The sequence below is a fragment of the Callospermophilus lateralis genome, chromosome 19, assembly GCF_048772815.1.
Source record: "Callospermophilus lateralis isolate mCalLat2 chromosome 19, mCalLat2.hap1, whole genome shotgun sequence".
NCBI lineage: Eukaryota > Metazoa > Chordata > Mammalia > Rodentia > Sciuridae > Callospermophilus > Callospermophilus lateralis.
The window spans coordinates 13,579,831-13,596,463 of NC_135323.1; the positions used below are offsets into that span (position 1 = coordinate 13,579,831).

At 46.2% G+C, this 16,633-nt stretch overlaps 1 protein-coding gene across 1 annotated transcript in view; it reads left to right on the forward strand.

Annotated features, from left to right (window-relative positions):
• Positions 1-48: 48 nt before the first annotated feature.
• The window catches only part of Iqck (IQ motif containing K), a 123,483-nt gene continuing 106,898 nt past the window's right edge, over positions 49-16,633 (forward strand). The window contains exons 1-4 of the mRNA XM_076840823.1: positions 49-264; positions 7,340-7,404; positions 8,970-9,099; positions 10,036-10,133. Coding sequence (XP_076696938.1) covers positions 72-264; positions 7,340-7,404; positions 8,970-9,099; positions 10,036-10,133 — 486 coding nt within the window. The 5' untranslated portion in view covers positions 49-71. The remainder of the gene's footprint in view (positions 265-7,339; positions 7,405-8,969; positions 9,100-10,035; positions 10,134-16,633) is intronic.

Consider the following 16,633-nt stretch of genomic DNA (forward strand, 5'->3'; position numbering starts at 1 on the left):
ATCCCCGCGAGTTCCGGGCCCTTCCGGTTCGCGGCCGCTCGGTGAACGCGGTTGTCTTGGAAACCGCAGCCATGGCGGCGTCGCGGCAGACCTCAAGCCGCAGCGTTCAGCGCATGGAGCCTAGCGGCTCCGCCGAATCGTCTGTCGCCACCCGGACACCAGTGCCCACCTTGTCGTCCCCGTCCCCGTCCCCGGAGCTGCCTGTCTCGCCGGGGCAGGTGGCCGAGCTATCGGGCAAAAACCTGTGGGAGCAGATCTGCGAGGGTAGGCAGCCCGGACTGGCCGCGGCGGGCGGGACGCGGGCGGCCGGGCGGGGGCCGCGTGTGCCCGGCGCCCACTGTGCGCCAGGCGGCTGACGTGCGAGGCCGCGGCCCGCCGGCCCCGAGTTCCACGCTCCGGGAAGCCCTGGCGAGGCCGCGCGGCCTCGGGCCTGGAGCCGCGGGCGAAGCCGAGGGGAGGAAAACGGAGCGAGGGAGCCTGCGGCGCGGGCCAGGGATCCTAAGTCCCGTTTAAAGCCCAGAAAAGAACCGCCCGGGCGGCCGCGGGGACCCTATTGAGAAGGTGGGCGGACCCCGCCCCCGGGCCTCAGGTGGGATCCGGGCTCCGGGCGTCTGAGGAACGGCCCGGGAGACTCCCAGCGGGAAGGTGGTCGGGTTCGGGCCCCTGGCTCCAGACCTTCCCGTCTTTGTGGCCCTGCGACACTCTTCACTAGCTGTGGACGAGTTATTTAACTTTGCTTTTTCTTTCTTTCTTTCTTTTTTTTTGTGACCTTTCTGTATAGAGGGCATAATGATAGCAATGTGAGAAGAATGGGACCCGCTGGGCGTGCCCAGCAAACGGCCTTATTTACAGCAGGAGCTGCACAAGCCGTGGTTCCTCTTGGGCAACGTTGGGGCTTCGGGCTGGGGTTTTTGGTTTTGTTTCTTTTTTCTTCACGAGGCTGTGCAGTTCTTCAAGGGCAAGAACTCAGGGTTTTCATCCTGTGACCACCATCTCCGCATTAACAGACCAAACAGCAATGTCCGACAGGACTTATCTGGTAGCCACTAGGCACGTGTGGTTATTGAGCATTTTGTAACAGTGGTCCCTTCGCCTTCTGAATATAGCCCTCATTGCTCTAAGGTTTATCTGATTTAAAAAAAAAAAAAAATGTTTTCTTTCTACTCCCCTCTCTCCCTGTGGATATCTCCCAAATTTGCAAGTGAATCCTAACAGACCAGCTGGGTGCCCTGGGACCCCTACCAGAGCACACCTGGAATGTAACCCTTGTAGAATTCCTTTAACCACCCCCTGTTCCTCCTGATCGCGAGAGTCACAGCCTTTGGGACAGGAGTCCCCTGTGTTTCTCCTTTACTAGCAAGCAATAAACCTTTTTCCTTTTTCTCAAAACCGTGTCCTCATTATTAAATTGGTCTTCATCGGCATTGGGGACAGTGACAGAGCTTTTGGTTACAATTTGAGATGTGATTAGCACAGCTGAGGGACAGAATGTCTCATTTTAGTAAATTAAGTAGTCACAGTGTGGTTACTGTATTGGACACTGCAGGTCAGGAAATGTTTACTGAATGGAAACAAACATGAATGTGCCAGTGTATGAAGATAAGGGATGATTTGAAAGCAATGTAGAGAATAGAGGAAGTAGAAAGTAGTGGACTTGAGAGTCAACCCTCAAGGCCATCTATGTCAACTCCCATCCAGGTCTTAAAGTCCTTCTCCAGCTTTTCACTGTTGTAGGGAAAAATCTGTTTTATTCTGAATGTTCTCCTTATAACTTCCACCCTTAGGACCTTTGGTACTGTGACCCAAGGAGTGAATCACTCTACCTACAAAGAATCCACTCAAATATTATGGCTGTCTTTCCAGAACATTCACTTCTCCAAGCCAAACAATTCTTCATAATACAATTTGCTGCTAGAAGGTGGTGTTGGGGACATTGCTCAATTTCATCTATAAGGGGGAGATAATGTTGTGCCTACCTCACAGGGTTGTTGTGAGGACCAAATGAGAAAATGTATGTGGAGGTGCTAAGGACAGAGCCCTGCATTTAGTAAATGTTCATTATTGTCAACAAAGGAACGTTCTTTGTGATGTATTTTAGAGGTGGAGTTTGTGTTGGTCCATCAGGACTCTAGGGAAAAAGCAAGTGAAAAGCAGGTGAATCAATACTTATGAAGTAATAGAGATAAAATGAAGTTAAAGAGGTTAAAGATGGCAAATTATACACATGGGCACTGCGGTGACTATTTCAACCCAGATGATTAAACCCATTTCTTAAACATCTGAAAAATGCAATTTTCTATAACAAACTCATGTTGAGTGGATTGAGTTTCCTACAAGAAACATGAAAAAACTGGCTTTGTAGAAATCCTACCTTTAAGATTAAGAATTACATTCTGTTAGGATGTCTTCATTCAAAAAGTAAACTGTCGCAGCAGACACACCTACAGGTACTCAATTTCATGAAGACAAGATACAATATAGGTGGACTCTAACTTACGTTCTTTATCCTGCCTGTGCTGTGCTGTCCTGTGTGCATGTGCCTGTGCCTACCTCCTCTGTGGTAACTTGTTTGTAAGTGTTCTGGGTTTGCCCTCATCTTTACAGTGACCACTAAGGATTCTCAAAAGCATTTATATTGGGCTGGATGTAACGCTGGTAGAGTGCTTGCCTAGCATGTGCCAGGCCCTAGGTCCACAAGTCACTGCAATGTTTACGGTTTTAACCAAGACTTGAGCCCAAGTGTTTGGAGTTTATAGTTTTGTGGGGTTTTTTTAATGATTATGACTTTTTTTAATTAGTTACACATGACAGTACAATGATCTTGACATTTCATACATTTGAATCAAATGGAGTATAATTTCTCATTTCTGATTGTACGGGTTGCAGAATCACATTGGTTAGGGTTTATAGTTTTCTATTTTGATATTGCTGTGATTACTGTTATCAGTATTTTTTTAATCTTTTTTTTTCTTTTTTGGTCGTAGATGGACACAATATTTTTATTTTATTTTTATATGTTGCTGAGGATCGAACCCAGTGACTTCCACGAACGAGGCGAGCACTCTACCACTGAGCCACAACCCCAGTCCCTATCAGTATTTTCTTTATTGTCTTTGGCTCATTGTTTAATCAGTCACTCTCCAGCTTGATAGCCCTCAAAGATGTTATAAAATCTAACCCTTCATCTCACCTGCCAGATGCCAGCGTGGATCAGCGCTGACTCAGTGCTTGTTCCTGCCCAGCAGCTGAGCAAGCCAGAGGAAAATGGCTCCCGCCAGCTCTCAACACTGCTCATCATCAGCTCCCATCAGTGCCTCCTCTCACTGCCCACACCCACTGGTCCGGCTCACTCCTCAGGGGTTCAACAGTATGGCTTAGCATCAGAGGCTTTCACTAAGGAGGCAATCAGAAGGGGGGGCGGGGGGAGACAGCAGCCCAGACTTTATACACATGCTTGCATCCTTACACCCTGCTGTTCCCCACTAAGCCCACCATCTGGGCTTTGCTATTCCAGGATCCTGCTCCTACATTTCGCTACTTGCTTTTGCCTCCAAACATCCTCTGGTTCATAAACCCCAACCTTGACCCCATATCCTCTTTAGCAGCCACCAGTTTAGAAAGAACACAGCTCTCTTGTTCACACCACTTCAATTTCCACCCTCTTACCAACCCAGAGCAGACAATCTTCTCCCTCATTTCTCCCCAGAAGGTGTTCTCTATGATCAATCAAATTGTTTTAAATAGTTCAATACTCTTTACAAACCCTTTGCTTAGGCCTTTCAATGTAACAACACAAGTCTTTGATCACCTGTGTATTCAAGTTGAAATCTCAAGGTGAAACCAATGATTTCTCAAATATTTCAGATTCTTGTATACATTCCCAAGGCTTAAAGTAACATACATATCGGGTTCTCCTGAGGCTAAAATGTTTTCCTATACTTTTAAATAATTATTTCAACTGTGTCTCTTCTATGATCATGTGAAGTTTTGTGTTTTTTCATCAAATTTTAACTGAGATTTTTGTTGGAAAAATAAAAATGGCAAATAACAATGAAATGCAAATAAAAATATTTTTTCAAATGTGTACGATTGATTATACTTGGAGAAATAGGCAGTCTCACTATTATTATAAACTTTTTGTAGGAAAGTTTGGCAAATTGCCCCAATTTTTTCCCCTTTGACATAACAATTTCACAACTGAGTTAATCCCACAAAAATGATTTCATTGAGATCAGTGGTAAAGGTGCTCATTGCAACATTGTAATAATGAAAAATTGTAAACCACCCAGATGCCTACTAAGAGCACAATTGTTAAAGTGTGGCACAAGAGAATTGTGGCAGCATTGAAGGACCCAGTATTCAACACCTAGAAGGGTTCCTGGCATGTGGTAGGCAGTAGGTAGGGATTAATGGATGAATCAAAAGAACTTGCTGCAGCCGGGCATGGTGGTGCACACCTGTGATCCCAGCAGTTTTCGGGGCTGAGGCCCTAAGTAACAAAATATAAAAAGGGCTGGGGATGTAGTTCAGTGGTTAAGCACTCCTGGCTTCAATCCCTGGTACCAAAAAAAAACAATTCACTGTACTGTTTGGTTTATTTATTCATCATTATTTATTTATTCAGCAAGAATAATTTGGGGATATAATAACAAATAAACCCAGGTACTTCCCTTGCCAAACCTACAGTCTATTAAAAAGGACAGCATAAATTTTTATAAAATTCAAATAAGGGGAAAAACTGATAAAGAAAAATGTGGACAAGAGGTTCTGTACTTTAGCAGTTTGACCTAGTCTGGGAGATTTAAAGCAAACATATTTGTGTACCTTATATTAGTAATACATTGAAAAGATTCAGTTGGCTATATGCCAAGCCTAAGTACTCAGGGACAGGATTAGATGTGACTGACTATAAAAAATAAATATTTCTGTGTTATTTGAAATTTTCTTTCAATGATTATGTACTGGTGTTGTATTAAAACAGTGACATAAATGTATACATTTTAAACCTAAATAGTTTTCCCTTTATCTCAGTGATTTTCAGAGTGGGGCGATGGGGGAAGAAGGGTTGCCGCAGTCTGGCTGGGCACAAATAACGGAGCTGCCACTTGTAGGTGCAAACAGCAAGTCTTTATTCCCGAACTCTACCAGCACACTACACACTCTCCCCGGGAACACTCTCCCCTCCACCAGGGTCCGCACGCACCCACTCTCTCAGAACCCCTTGAGAACTCAACGGGAACTCCAAAGTAGCTGGCGCCTGAGGCAGCAAGAGCCTCCCTATTGCCAGAGAGTAAAGGTCATATATACAATTGAATATGCAGCTTAACATCATCATCATCATTTCAATGGCTTGCTGCTGTCACCTTTCAACCACTCCCTTCTGGCAAAATGCCATGTGTCATCCCAACTCAGCTGTGGCCCTCAACAAAGGGTGAATTTACATGCTTGTCCAAGCAGGGGGAAAAAGTAATAGAGCTGTGGCTGATACGGTAGGCAAAATTCTAACATGGCCCCCAAGATTCCTAACTCCTAGTGCACATACCTTTCAGATGTTAAGCCAAATACCGGTGTTGTTTTGAAAAGATGCTTTGGATGTATTTAAAGTCCTTAATCGTCCGCTTTACACGATGGTGGGTGTGGCCTAATCAGGTGAGCCCTTGAAGTCGGATCAAGTAGAAGAGACTCTGGCTGGCACTGAAGTACCAACAACCATTGTACACTGCCCGAGGCAGGCACCTGAGGGCAGGCTCTAGGAGCTGAGCAGTTCTCAGCTGACAACCAAGGAACAACAGGGACTCCAGCCCTTCGACCACAAGAAAATGAACAGCTAGTGAGCTTGGAAAAGGACCCCAACTCTCAGATACTAAGTCAGAGCTGTGATTGATGCCTTGATTCCAGCATGAGACACCTCTCTCTCCCTGAATTTTTTTTTTTTTTTTGGTACCAGGGATTGAACTCGGAGGCATTCGACCACTGAGCCACATCCCCAGCCCTATTTTATATTTTATCTAGAAACAGAGTCTCACTGAGTTGCTTAGCGCCTTGCTTTGGCTAAGGCTGGCTTTGAACTTGCAATCCTCCTGCCTCAGCCTCCCAAGCCGCTGGGATTGCAGGCATGTGCCACCTCACCCGGCCCTTATTCCTGGACTTTTGACTCAGATAATTTGTGTTGCTTTAAATCCCTAAATTTAGCTGGGTGTGGTATTTAATACTACCTGCATGTTCCAAGATGTTCCTAAGATGCAATTTGGGGCATCTTAGGAACATCTTGGAACATACTCTGTGGGCACAAGGAGTATATGAGCTTCCTGTCACCATAACAAACACCTGAGACAACCTAGAAAGGGTTCATTTTGGCTCACAGTTTTGGAGGTTTCAGTGATTGGGCCTATAGCAGGCAGCACAAGACTGGCAGAGCAAAGCCACCCACTTGGTGGCTTGAAGAGGAAAAGGAAGGGGCCAGGACCCTACTCTCCAGGGCTTGACCCCAGTGATCTGGAGACTTCCCATTAGGTGCCACCTCTTAAAGAGCCTGTCACCTACCAACAGAGCAATCTGGGCCTGTGGGAGGCATTGTAGATCCAAGCTCTCCTGAAGGGAGACTACTGTAATTAGTTGCACAGTGATAGCTGATATTGAGAATCATATTGCTTGTAATCTGTAGTCGGATGTACGTGTCCCCAGCCTGATATTTAAAATAGTGTCTTTTTCAAAAATGAGACATGCTGTAGTACCTGTGAGTAACGAGGTAAGGAGCAAAAGGTAAGGAGCAAAACGTAGGCACATCGGAGCTGCATTCCTTCAGTACCATCTTGGTCAGAAACATCTTTTGTCATCACTGGCAAAGTCGCCTTTAAAACATGAACCTTCCCAGAAATGTTTTACTCAACTTTTCTTTAGGGTTAGGGTTAGGTTAGCCCATGAGCATTTTCTGTCCCTCTCTTAGCAGTAGTTACTGCTGCCCTGTACGATTGGGTGGAATGTTCTTTGCATTACTCTGTTCCATGTGTGCTATTGGCATCTTCCCTTACCTTCCTCCCCAGTCTCTTCCTTCCTCTGTTCCTCCTAATGTTTGAGCAAAATCTGAAGTAGTATTCCCAGGCAAAGAGTCTCAGACTCTTACATAAAGCTTTGGCTTTCATCTGAGAGATCAACCGTCCATTTTAAATAAGTTGGTTTATCCACACTAAATATTACCTTGCAATGGCCAGTTGGTTTTTATTTCTGTAAACCACCAACTGAAATAAAATTTAAGAATATTTCATTCAGAGAAAATGAAATGATATCACAAACTGCAATGAAGCATGGCATTTGAGAATTTTTTTCCCCTTCCCTTTAGAGTACCAAGCTGAGCTGCCTCCCTTTCCAAAAGGATATGAAGTCAAACAAGAGCCTGAAATGACCGTGAGTATGACCCAGGCCTCATGCTAAATAGGAGGCTCTTAAATGAGACTAGTACTGAGGGCTGGGGAAGGTCAGACGGTGTCCTGAGTCAGGAGGTGAGAAGGAGACGGTGGACTGAAGCTAGAATCAGAAACTTGAGGGCAGTCCTAGTTTTGTTACTAATGGTGTGACCTAAGCATCACATAACCTCTTTCAGACTTTGCTTCTGCACTGATTAAATGGGACAGAGAATCCTCGACTAATAGGACATCTGTGGGGCTCAGATGAGATCCTGGAGGAGAAAGGCCTTCACTGTGGATCCAACAGCCTGTCTCTGTTGGGGACAAGTTCCTCTGCATACCAGGGTAGGGCAGATGCAGAGTACACGAGAGGGCCAAGGACAGGGAGCCAGGAGGGAGGCCCTTAGAAACATACTTTGGAATTAAATATGCACAATGAATTTGAAAATTTTAAAAACATTTGCAGAGACTTGTGCAGGGTCACAGGGATGGAATCAAAACCTGTCTGTAGACTCATAGCTTCCTTTACTATAGCCACCTCTGACAGAGTTTTTGTGTCTAAAAATCACATTTTGTGAGTGTTCCTTTTTCATAGCATCATGTTCTTGCTCTACGGATGCAATTCTTTCTCAAGTGTTTCTGCAGATTCTATTATAATTCTTGTCCCTGGATTATTGTCTTTATTCCAGGTTCTTTATAGATATTAACCTTTTGCCTTTTATCCTGTTGCTTTTCTTGATCTGTAAAGAGATATTTGAATATTTATTTAAAATCACCATTTTAAATGAGTTGATTTTTCTGTATTGCTGGTATTTTAGGGTTCTCCAGAGAGACACAACTAATAAGAGAATATAAATAGATAGATAGATAAACAGACAGACAGACAACCAATAGGAGAAGATACATAGATAGATGAAGGAAGGGTCTTTATTAGAGGAATGGACTCACACATGATTATGGAGGCTGAGAAAAGGTCATCTGCAAGTTGGAGAACCAGGGAAATCAGCAGTGTGGTTTGGTCAAGTCCAAAGTCCAAGGTCAAAGGCCTAACAATGGCATGGTGGGCACTGGTGCAAGTCCCAGATGCTGACATCCAAGGAAAAGGAGATCCTGGCTGAGAGAAAATTCACCTTCCCTCCACCGCTCTCTTCCAGCTAGGCCCCCAGCCAACTGGACCCTGACCATCCACACTGGGGATCACCTCCCAGCTCAGTCCTCCACTCGGCCACTGATCTCCAGAAACACCCTCACAGACATGCCCAGAAATAATGCTTCACCAGCTGTGTCAGTCCATTGACATGGAAAATTGACATCACAGTGGTAGTTCTTCCGCTGAACACGTAGGTTTGTTTTCTGGATGGGTCTCTTCTTTGAATAGAAAAACTGACCAGATGCTTGTGAGGAGTGTTGTCCACGTGAAGACTATTCAGGGTGAGCAGGCAGTCATTGGGCCAGGAGCACCTCATATAAATAAATAAGATAAAGTCTATCAACAACTGAAAAAAAAGAAAGGAAATTCAGCTTCCACTGTTGACAAGCATTGACTTCCCTCCCCTCCCTTCCCAGGTTTCGCCCCTGGAGGAAACGGTTTCCCACGGGTTCAACATAGAGCACTATTTCCCACCCCCGCCTTTCACCAGGGTCTCACATATACCCTGTCCTCTAAAGATCTCAGAAACTGTTGATCCAAAAACATGTGAGTAAGGATGTGGGTTTCCTTCTTTTATAGTTTGGGGTTTAGAACATTACAAAACCATAGGGCGGGGACAGGAGTGGCCTGTAGACCTCAGGGAAACTGCATAAATAAGAGACTGTTGTTGGTTTAATTATTATTTTTAAGAGGAGTATCCTCACTGAGTGTGGTGGTGCACCCCTATAATCCCAGCAATTCAGGAGGCTGGAGGCTAGAGGCTGGAGGATCCAAGTTGAAGGCCAGCCTTAGCAAGCCCTCAGCAACTTAGCAAGACCCTGTCTCAAAAAAAAGAAAATTAAAAAATCAAAGGACTGAGGATGTAGCTCAGCCTTAAAGGGCTCCTGGATTCAATCTCCATTACAAAAAAAAAAAAAAGAGGTATCACCTTTCTGCTGATTTAACTTTAAGGTTAAAATGCAGTAGATATAATAATAAACCACACTCCTACCAAGAACAAAAAGGAGCAAACAAATGCAAGAAGTAGAAGAAAATGTCGTGGCGCCTTCCTTGAGTGCAGACTGTAGCTGCTCCACAGGCCTCCTGCCCACTGTGTGCCGACCACCACCTCCATTCCCATGGCCCTGGGGCCCTTTCCAGTTTGCTCCCACCCCCAGTTCTCCTGTGGCCACAGTTCCTACTGCATTCCTCTTGCTTATGTCCCTCTGCTCCTCTGGCCACACTGGGCTCCTGGCTGTGTTACTGCCTGCAGCCATAACAAGCTGGGGGCCTGCCCTGGTGTGGGACCCACCTACATCCTTGGCAGACTAGGGAGGCTCACAGGGACATTTTAATGCAATCAGATTCCATGGTCTGGAGCAAATGTCACACTGAAGGGCGAGTTAGTGATGGACAGTACCTTTTTATGGTCTAAAAATTTCTCCCAGGTGGGTGTGGGCAGTTTGGGATTTGCAGTGGAAATTTTGTTGTTGTTCACTCTAGGTTCCCCCAGAAAATATTTGGAAACCTACATCTTTCCAATCCTGCTTCCTGGGATGACTAGCCTCCTTCACCAGGCAAAGAAGGAAAAGTGTTTGGAGGTCAGTTGTTTGGTGGGTGGCTCTAATTTTAAATCCTCAATAATTCATTTTAATCAAATGGCAGCCCATGATCTCTGTGCCATCCAGTTGTTATTCTCCAGATGATCCCTTGGGGTGGAAAAGCCTGTGTTTGGGTCACTTACCCAAGGCCAGCCAGACAGCTAGTTGTGCACATAGCAAGCGCCAGTGGCTGTCTGGCCCCTGTGGCTCCTGAGCGCTTCTCCACCCTGCCTGCCGCCCCTGCCTGCTCTGGTCCCTGCAGTGTAGCACCTACCAGGTTTCTTGGGCCTTCCTGTTTATTGTATGCACTGATTAAAGCTCTTCTTACCTCCCTTTTGGCTCTGGGTTGATCTGCCCCCTCCCACTTCTCCCTATTCCTCTACTTGGGGCCATCTGTTGCCACTACCAGGAGAGGCCTGGAATGCACTGGGGGCCCAATAGATGTGGGTCTTTATCACCCTGCAGCAGCCTATCTGGGTGGATCATCTGATCTGGGCAAATCCCTGCCTAGATACCCTCAGGCGTGGCCTCTGCTCTGCAGGTCACAGGGTACTTTGGGTTTACATGTTTCCTGCATAGTTCAGGGTCTGCAGTTTTGTGTAACAAAACACAGAGACTGGGGCTGGGGATGTGGCTCAAGTGGTAGCGCGCTCGCCTGGCATGCGTGCGGCCCAGGTTCGATCCTCAGCACCACATACAAACAAAGATGTTGTGTCAGCCTATAACTAAAAAAAATAAATATTAAAATTAAAAAAAAAAAAAACAAACAAACACAGAGACTGTAGAGGAACAGCAACATTTGCTGTTGCCTAGGCTCTTGCTCTGCACCAGGACCCGGCTCGGTGCTTCATCCCTTGTTATTTCACTCAGCTGTCAACACAGCCCTGTGGGGTTCCCTCTGCCATCCCTGTGTGCGCTCTGCAGATGCGGAAAGAGGGGTACAGAGGTTTGAAACATGATCAAGGGCTAATGGCAAGCTTGGATTCAAATCCAGATTAAATGATTCAAAATGACACTAAAAATGTTGGCATGATTCCAGTGAATGCACAATTGATGTGACACATCCTGTGGTCTGTAAAACCAGTCAGAGTTCATGGCCTCACCTGAGTAGTTGCCCTGTAGCCTGGGTTCCCTCTCTGAGAAGAACTGTGTCCTGCCCTGAGAGACAGTTTTTGTGTGTTTGATTCTCCTTTAGCAAAGTCTTAATGTATACTGCCCCTCTGGCCTCCAAAGTGCCCCATTTCCTGCTACTTGATCCCCTCCTTGTGACATTCCTCCTCACAGGCCTCCCCATAACAGTTGTGATTTACTTGAGGCAGAAATGGATTATGAGGTATTGGTCAGAATTTGAGTAGCCTGCTGTGCTGGTCAGCTGTCACTGTAATGAAATACCTGAGATAATCAACTTATAAAAAGAAGAGGTTTATTCTGGGCCAGAGTTTGGAGATCCCAGCCCATGGTACATTGGCCCTACTGCTTTGGGTCTGTGGCAGGATAACAGAAGCAAGCCAGGGAGGAAGGAGAGAGAGGGAAAGGCTGGAATCCCATGGTCCCCTCAAGGGCACACAGCCCATCACCTGCAATTGATACCGCTGTTGACCGGTGACAGTTCTTGCTTCCCCAATGTTGAAGAATAACACCAGAAAGCACACGCCGAGGCAAGGTCAGAATAGAAATTAGAAGTTTATTAAAGGACAGCAGAAAAGACTTCTCCCAGAGGAAGGAGGGGACCCAAGAGGTGGAATCCATGGAAGTGCGGTTGTTTCCCCTTTTTATAGTTTTGGTGATGGAATGTAGGTTGGAAGGCCCGAGGGGTGGGACACAGGTGGGCCAAAGAAGTAATCTGGTCAGGAAGGACTTCTGAGTCAGCACCTTCAAGTTTGCTGGGGGCTGTTTCCTGGGCTCCATTAACGTTTCTTTGAGGTGGACTTTGGCCTAGGGCCTTTTCGGGACTTCATTAACATTCCAGGAGTTGTCCTGCGTTTTCCCTGAGTCATTCCCAGCATGGCCTCCATTTTAGATTTCACTCGATATTAGACCCGATTTACCTAACTACACTGACTACCTAATTTTAAATCTGGCTTCACAATCACCTGCTAGGCCCTACCACCTCCCAGGAGCACACTGTGGGGACCAGGCCTTAACACCTGGGAGACACTCAGCACCCAACTTTGGCACACATTTATGAAGGAGGAGTGTGGGTGCACCCTGGCCGTTGAACCGTGGGCCCAGAACCCCCAGCCTGGCTTCCGAGGCCCTCTCTTCTGTCCCCCTCCCTTCCTTCATCTCCTGGTCTCCTTCCCTGTTAGAGTCTGTAAACAAGTCTGGATGGCGCCTGGCAAAATGCCAGAGGGAGTGGTTTGTGAAGTAAGGCCATCGAGCCATTAAGTGTGGAGATTCCTTATTGGTTGACTGCTGTATCTAGTTTATGTTAATTAGATAAGCTGTGTGGAATGTATAAATACCGTTCCTGTCCTACAATAAAGGGCTCCCACTCCTGCTGTATTAATCTACACAAGTTGTTCCTCACCACCCCCCAACTGCCCACCCCCCATTCTGCCGCAGTCTGCTGCCAGGCGCCATCCAGACTTGTTTACAGACTCTAACACTTCCCCAGCGCCCCATCCAGCCGGGCAGAACCGCTCTGGGCTCTCTGGGTCAGCTCCCATCTCATGGCCTCTCTGCATATGTTCCTTCTTTTTTTAGGAAAAAATCCTTGGACTCCTCTTCTCGGCATAGTTAAGCCCTACTTGCCTTTCAAACGCACCCCGACACCCTGTTAGGCCCAAACAGAAGGAATTGACCCCAGCACTCAGACTTCAGAGCACTTTCATCTGTCCCTCATTTTATGGTAAATGAAGGCATTCTTAATATACATATACTTAATTTTATACCTGCCTGCATTCCTCAATATTTTAAGTGCTCTGAGGATAAATTCTCTCTCGGATTTATTTTTATGCTCTCCTCAGTGCTCGGATCATTCCACCCAACGCCTGGTAGGTAGAGTTGGCGCTTGATAAACATTGAATAAGTGAGCGTATGGTCAGACGACAGGACAGTGGCATTGTCACCTGTCTTGACCCAAACCCTGGTCTCTTCTTTCTGGAAGGCTGTTCTGTTGGACTCATCCCTGGAGGACTGAGGGAGGAAGCAGACATCTGCCTACTTCATGACTTTAGTCAACGGGGGAGAGTAGTAGATGGCAAAGTGCACAGGCTGACCCCGCTTGCATCAATTTTGCAATTAATGAGTCAAGTGGGCCTTGGTTTCCAGCATAGTGATTGAGAGCAAGACTCCGGAGTCAAAGTCACTAATATTTTTTCCTGTTTTTTTTATTTTTGGTGTTTTGTTTTTATATGTGTGAGGTTTTTTTGGTGTGTGTGTTGGGGGAGTTGTTTTGTTTATGTTTAGAGTAATGGGGTTTGAACCCAGGGGTGTTCTACTACTGAGCTTTATCCCAAGACCTTTTTGAATTTTTTAAAATTTTGAGCCGGGCACAGTGGCACATGCCTATAATCCCAGTGACTCAGGAAACCAAGGCAGTAGGATGGCAGGTTCAAAGCCAGTCTCAGCAACTTAGGAAGGCACTTAAGCAACTTAGACCATGTCTCAAAATTTTACAAAGTAAAAAAGGGCTGGGGATGTTGGGGATGTAGCTCAGTGGTAAAGTGCCCTGGGTTCAATCCCCAGTACAAAAAAAAAAATATTTTTTAATTTTTTAAATTTTGAGACAGAATCTCTGTAAATTGCTGAGACTGGTCTCGAACTGGTGATCTTCCTGCCTCTGCCTCTGGAGTTGTTGCGATTATAGGCATGGCTGAGGATCAAACCCTGCGCCTTGCACGTGCTAGGCGAGTGCTCTACTGTTGAGCCCCAGCCCCAACATGACCTAAGTTTGAAATCCATCTCCATCCAAGCTGGCTGCACAGCCCAAGAAAAGTATTTCATCCTTCTGAGCCACTGTCATTTCTGTATATGCAAAATGAGGATCATCTCAGAACTTGCTTATGGGTTCACTGCAGAGGAGACAAGGTGGCCCCTTCAACGTGCATAGGACGGACCTGGAAAAATAAGAACTTGACAAATGTTAACTTGTTACTTATTATTAGTTTTTGTGTGCTGCAGGTGTCCCCCAGGTTGGATGGGTTACACCTGTTACCTGAGTGGCCTGGGTCTTGTTCCCTGGTCAACTGGAGGCCTGATCCAGCCCTGGTTCCCATCTTCCAGAAAAAAGCATCCAGTCCTAAAGTGATCTTATGAGGAAAGTTCATTTTCTTGATAACTTCCTGAGGATGCTAGGAAGAGGGTTTTGTTTGCGCCCGTCAAGCAATACTTCATTAATCCTTTCTAGAAGCATTTCTGCCCTCTCTGGACACCCCCTCCCCAAACAGCTGCTGTAGACCCCTTCTGAATCCGGAATAAGTCTGCACTTGCATGCCCTCAGCTTGCACGCCCTCTCTGCAAAGCTAACGCCCAGCATCCTGCTTGCCCTCCTCCAGTAAGATGCAGGTCGACTGCCGGGTGCACACCTGTAATCCTGCGTGTCAGGAGGCTGAGGCAGGAGCATCGCAAATTCAAAGCCAGCCTCAGCAATTTAGCGAGGCACTAAGCAACTAACTCAGTGAGGCCCTGTCTCTAAATAAAATACAAAAATAGGGCTGGGGATGTGGCTCAGTGGTCGAGTGCCCCTGAGTTCAATCCCCACTGCCCCCGCACCCCACCAAAACGCAGTTCAACCATCATCCATAGCTTTAGTAGGTGGGAGCAGGGGAAGGAGCTTCACATTAGCCCAGCTGAGGCAGACTGTAAGGCCTTCTTCTCAGAAAAGTTTCATACTTTTTGTTTGTTTTATTTAGAGGCAGGGTCTCACTGAGTTACTTAGTGCTGAGGCTGGCTTTGAACTCGGGATCCTCCTTCCTCAGCCTCCTGAGCTGCTGGGATTACAGGTGTGTGCCACCACCACCCAGCTGTTTGTTTGCTTTTGTGGAACTGGGAATTGAATCCAGAGTCTTGTGCACATGCCAGGCAAGTGCTCTGCCACTGAACTATACCCCAGATCAGAAAAGTTGAGTTGTTGTTGTTGTTGAGAGGAGGGATTGAACCCAGGGGTGGTTTGCCACTGAGCCAAGACCCTACCACCTCCCTGCTTTTTTAAAATTTTGAGGCAGGGTCTCGCTAGGTTGCTTAGTGCTCACTAAATTGCTGAGACTGGCCTTGAACTTAGGATCTTCCTGTCTCAGCCTCCTGAGTTGCACCACTGCACCCTGCAGAAGTTGAGTTTTGACGCACAGGTCTGATGAATTCAAATCTAGGGAACCTTGATCCCTTCTCTTTCTACTGACTTGCTACTACAGACCTGGTTGTCCCTTATGAACCAGGAAACACCACAATGGTCAGTTCCCCTATTTTCATTAACATAAGAGGACACTCAGCTGAAGCACTATGACCAGAAAAAGCTGGTGAAATAAATGGCAGCAATCCCAGTACTGACTATCCAGGTAATAGCTCTCCTTACCTTGCTTGACAACCGCTGTGATAATTGAAAGAGATAATATCAAAAGTCAGATAAGCCGCCTTATGATTACTGATTACGTGCACACTGTCAGCATTGGTCCAAATACCTTCCACGTATCGCCTCGTTTCTTCCTTAGAATAACCTCTTCCACCAATTCCTTTATGGAGTAAAGCTGAAACTCAGAGAGGTTGATTATGACCCAAGGTCACCCAGCCAGGGAGCTGTGGAGGGCATCTCCAGATGACCCCGGATCCTGGACTTTCATCCGTTCCAATACAAGAGAGTTGGTGGCTGTCCTCTAAATAGCTTCCAAAAAATAGTGATTTTTTTTTTTTCCCCACCATTCATAGCTGCTTTCTGGAGAATGATTGCTACTTGGTTTTGGTTCTAAAACCCAGTTGGTTTCTGTGCTCGCTTCGGCAGCACATACACTAAAATCCAGACTGCTTCTTCTTCTCAGCTATTGTTCACTTGCTCACTTGGCCACTTAATTCACGCACACCATTCCTACCCAGCCTTCCCCCTGGACATGTGCTGTTGTCCAGTACAGGCCGCTGGAGCGGGAGTGAGGACAGAGGGGTTAGAGAGCAGGCCCATCAGCCGGGCCCTGCCATTGTCAGATGGCTTTGTCTCTCTGGCTTCTAAATGAGGGAGACCAGATGTCCCATGAGACACATTCCAGTGACCTTATTGCTTCTTCTTATCTTCTTGTTGACCAAAGGGTATTCAGTGTGCTGTGCCTTTTATTAAACAAAAGATTAAAACAATACAACATAAACTTTGATTGTAAACATGTAAAGAATATCTGTAAGCAGTGAACTCACTTGGGTTTAGTACTGTTCAACAATGTCGCCCTACTGTGTGCTGACCAGGGGGCCAAGGCCTTGGGGTCACAGGGGACAAGACAGGCCCTGTCCTCCACAGAACCAGATTAGTAGTAAAGTCTTTGACAGGTGAAAAACAATGAGGAACTAGTTTTTTGTTT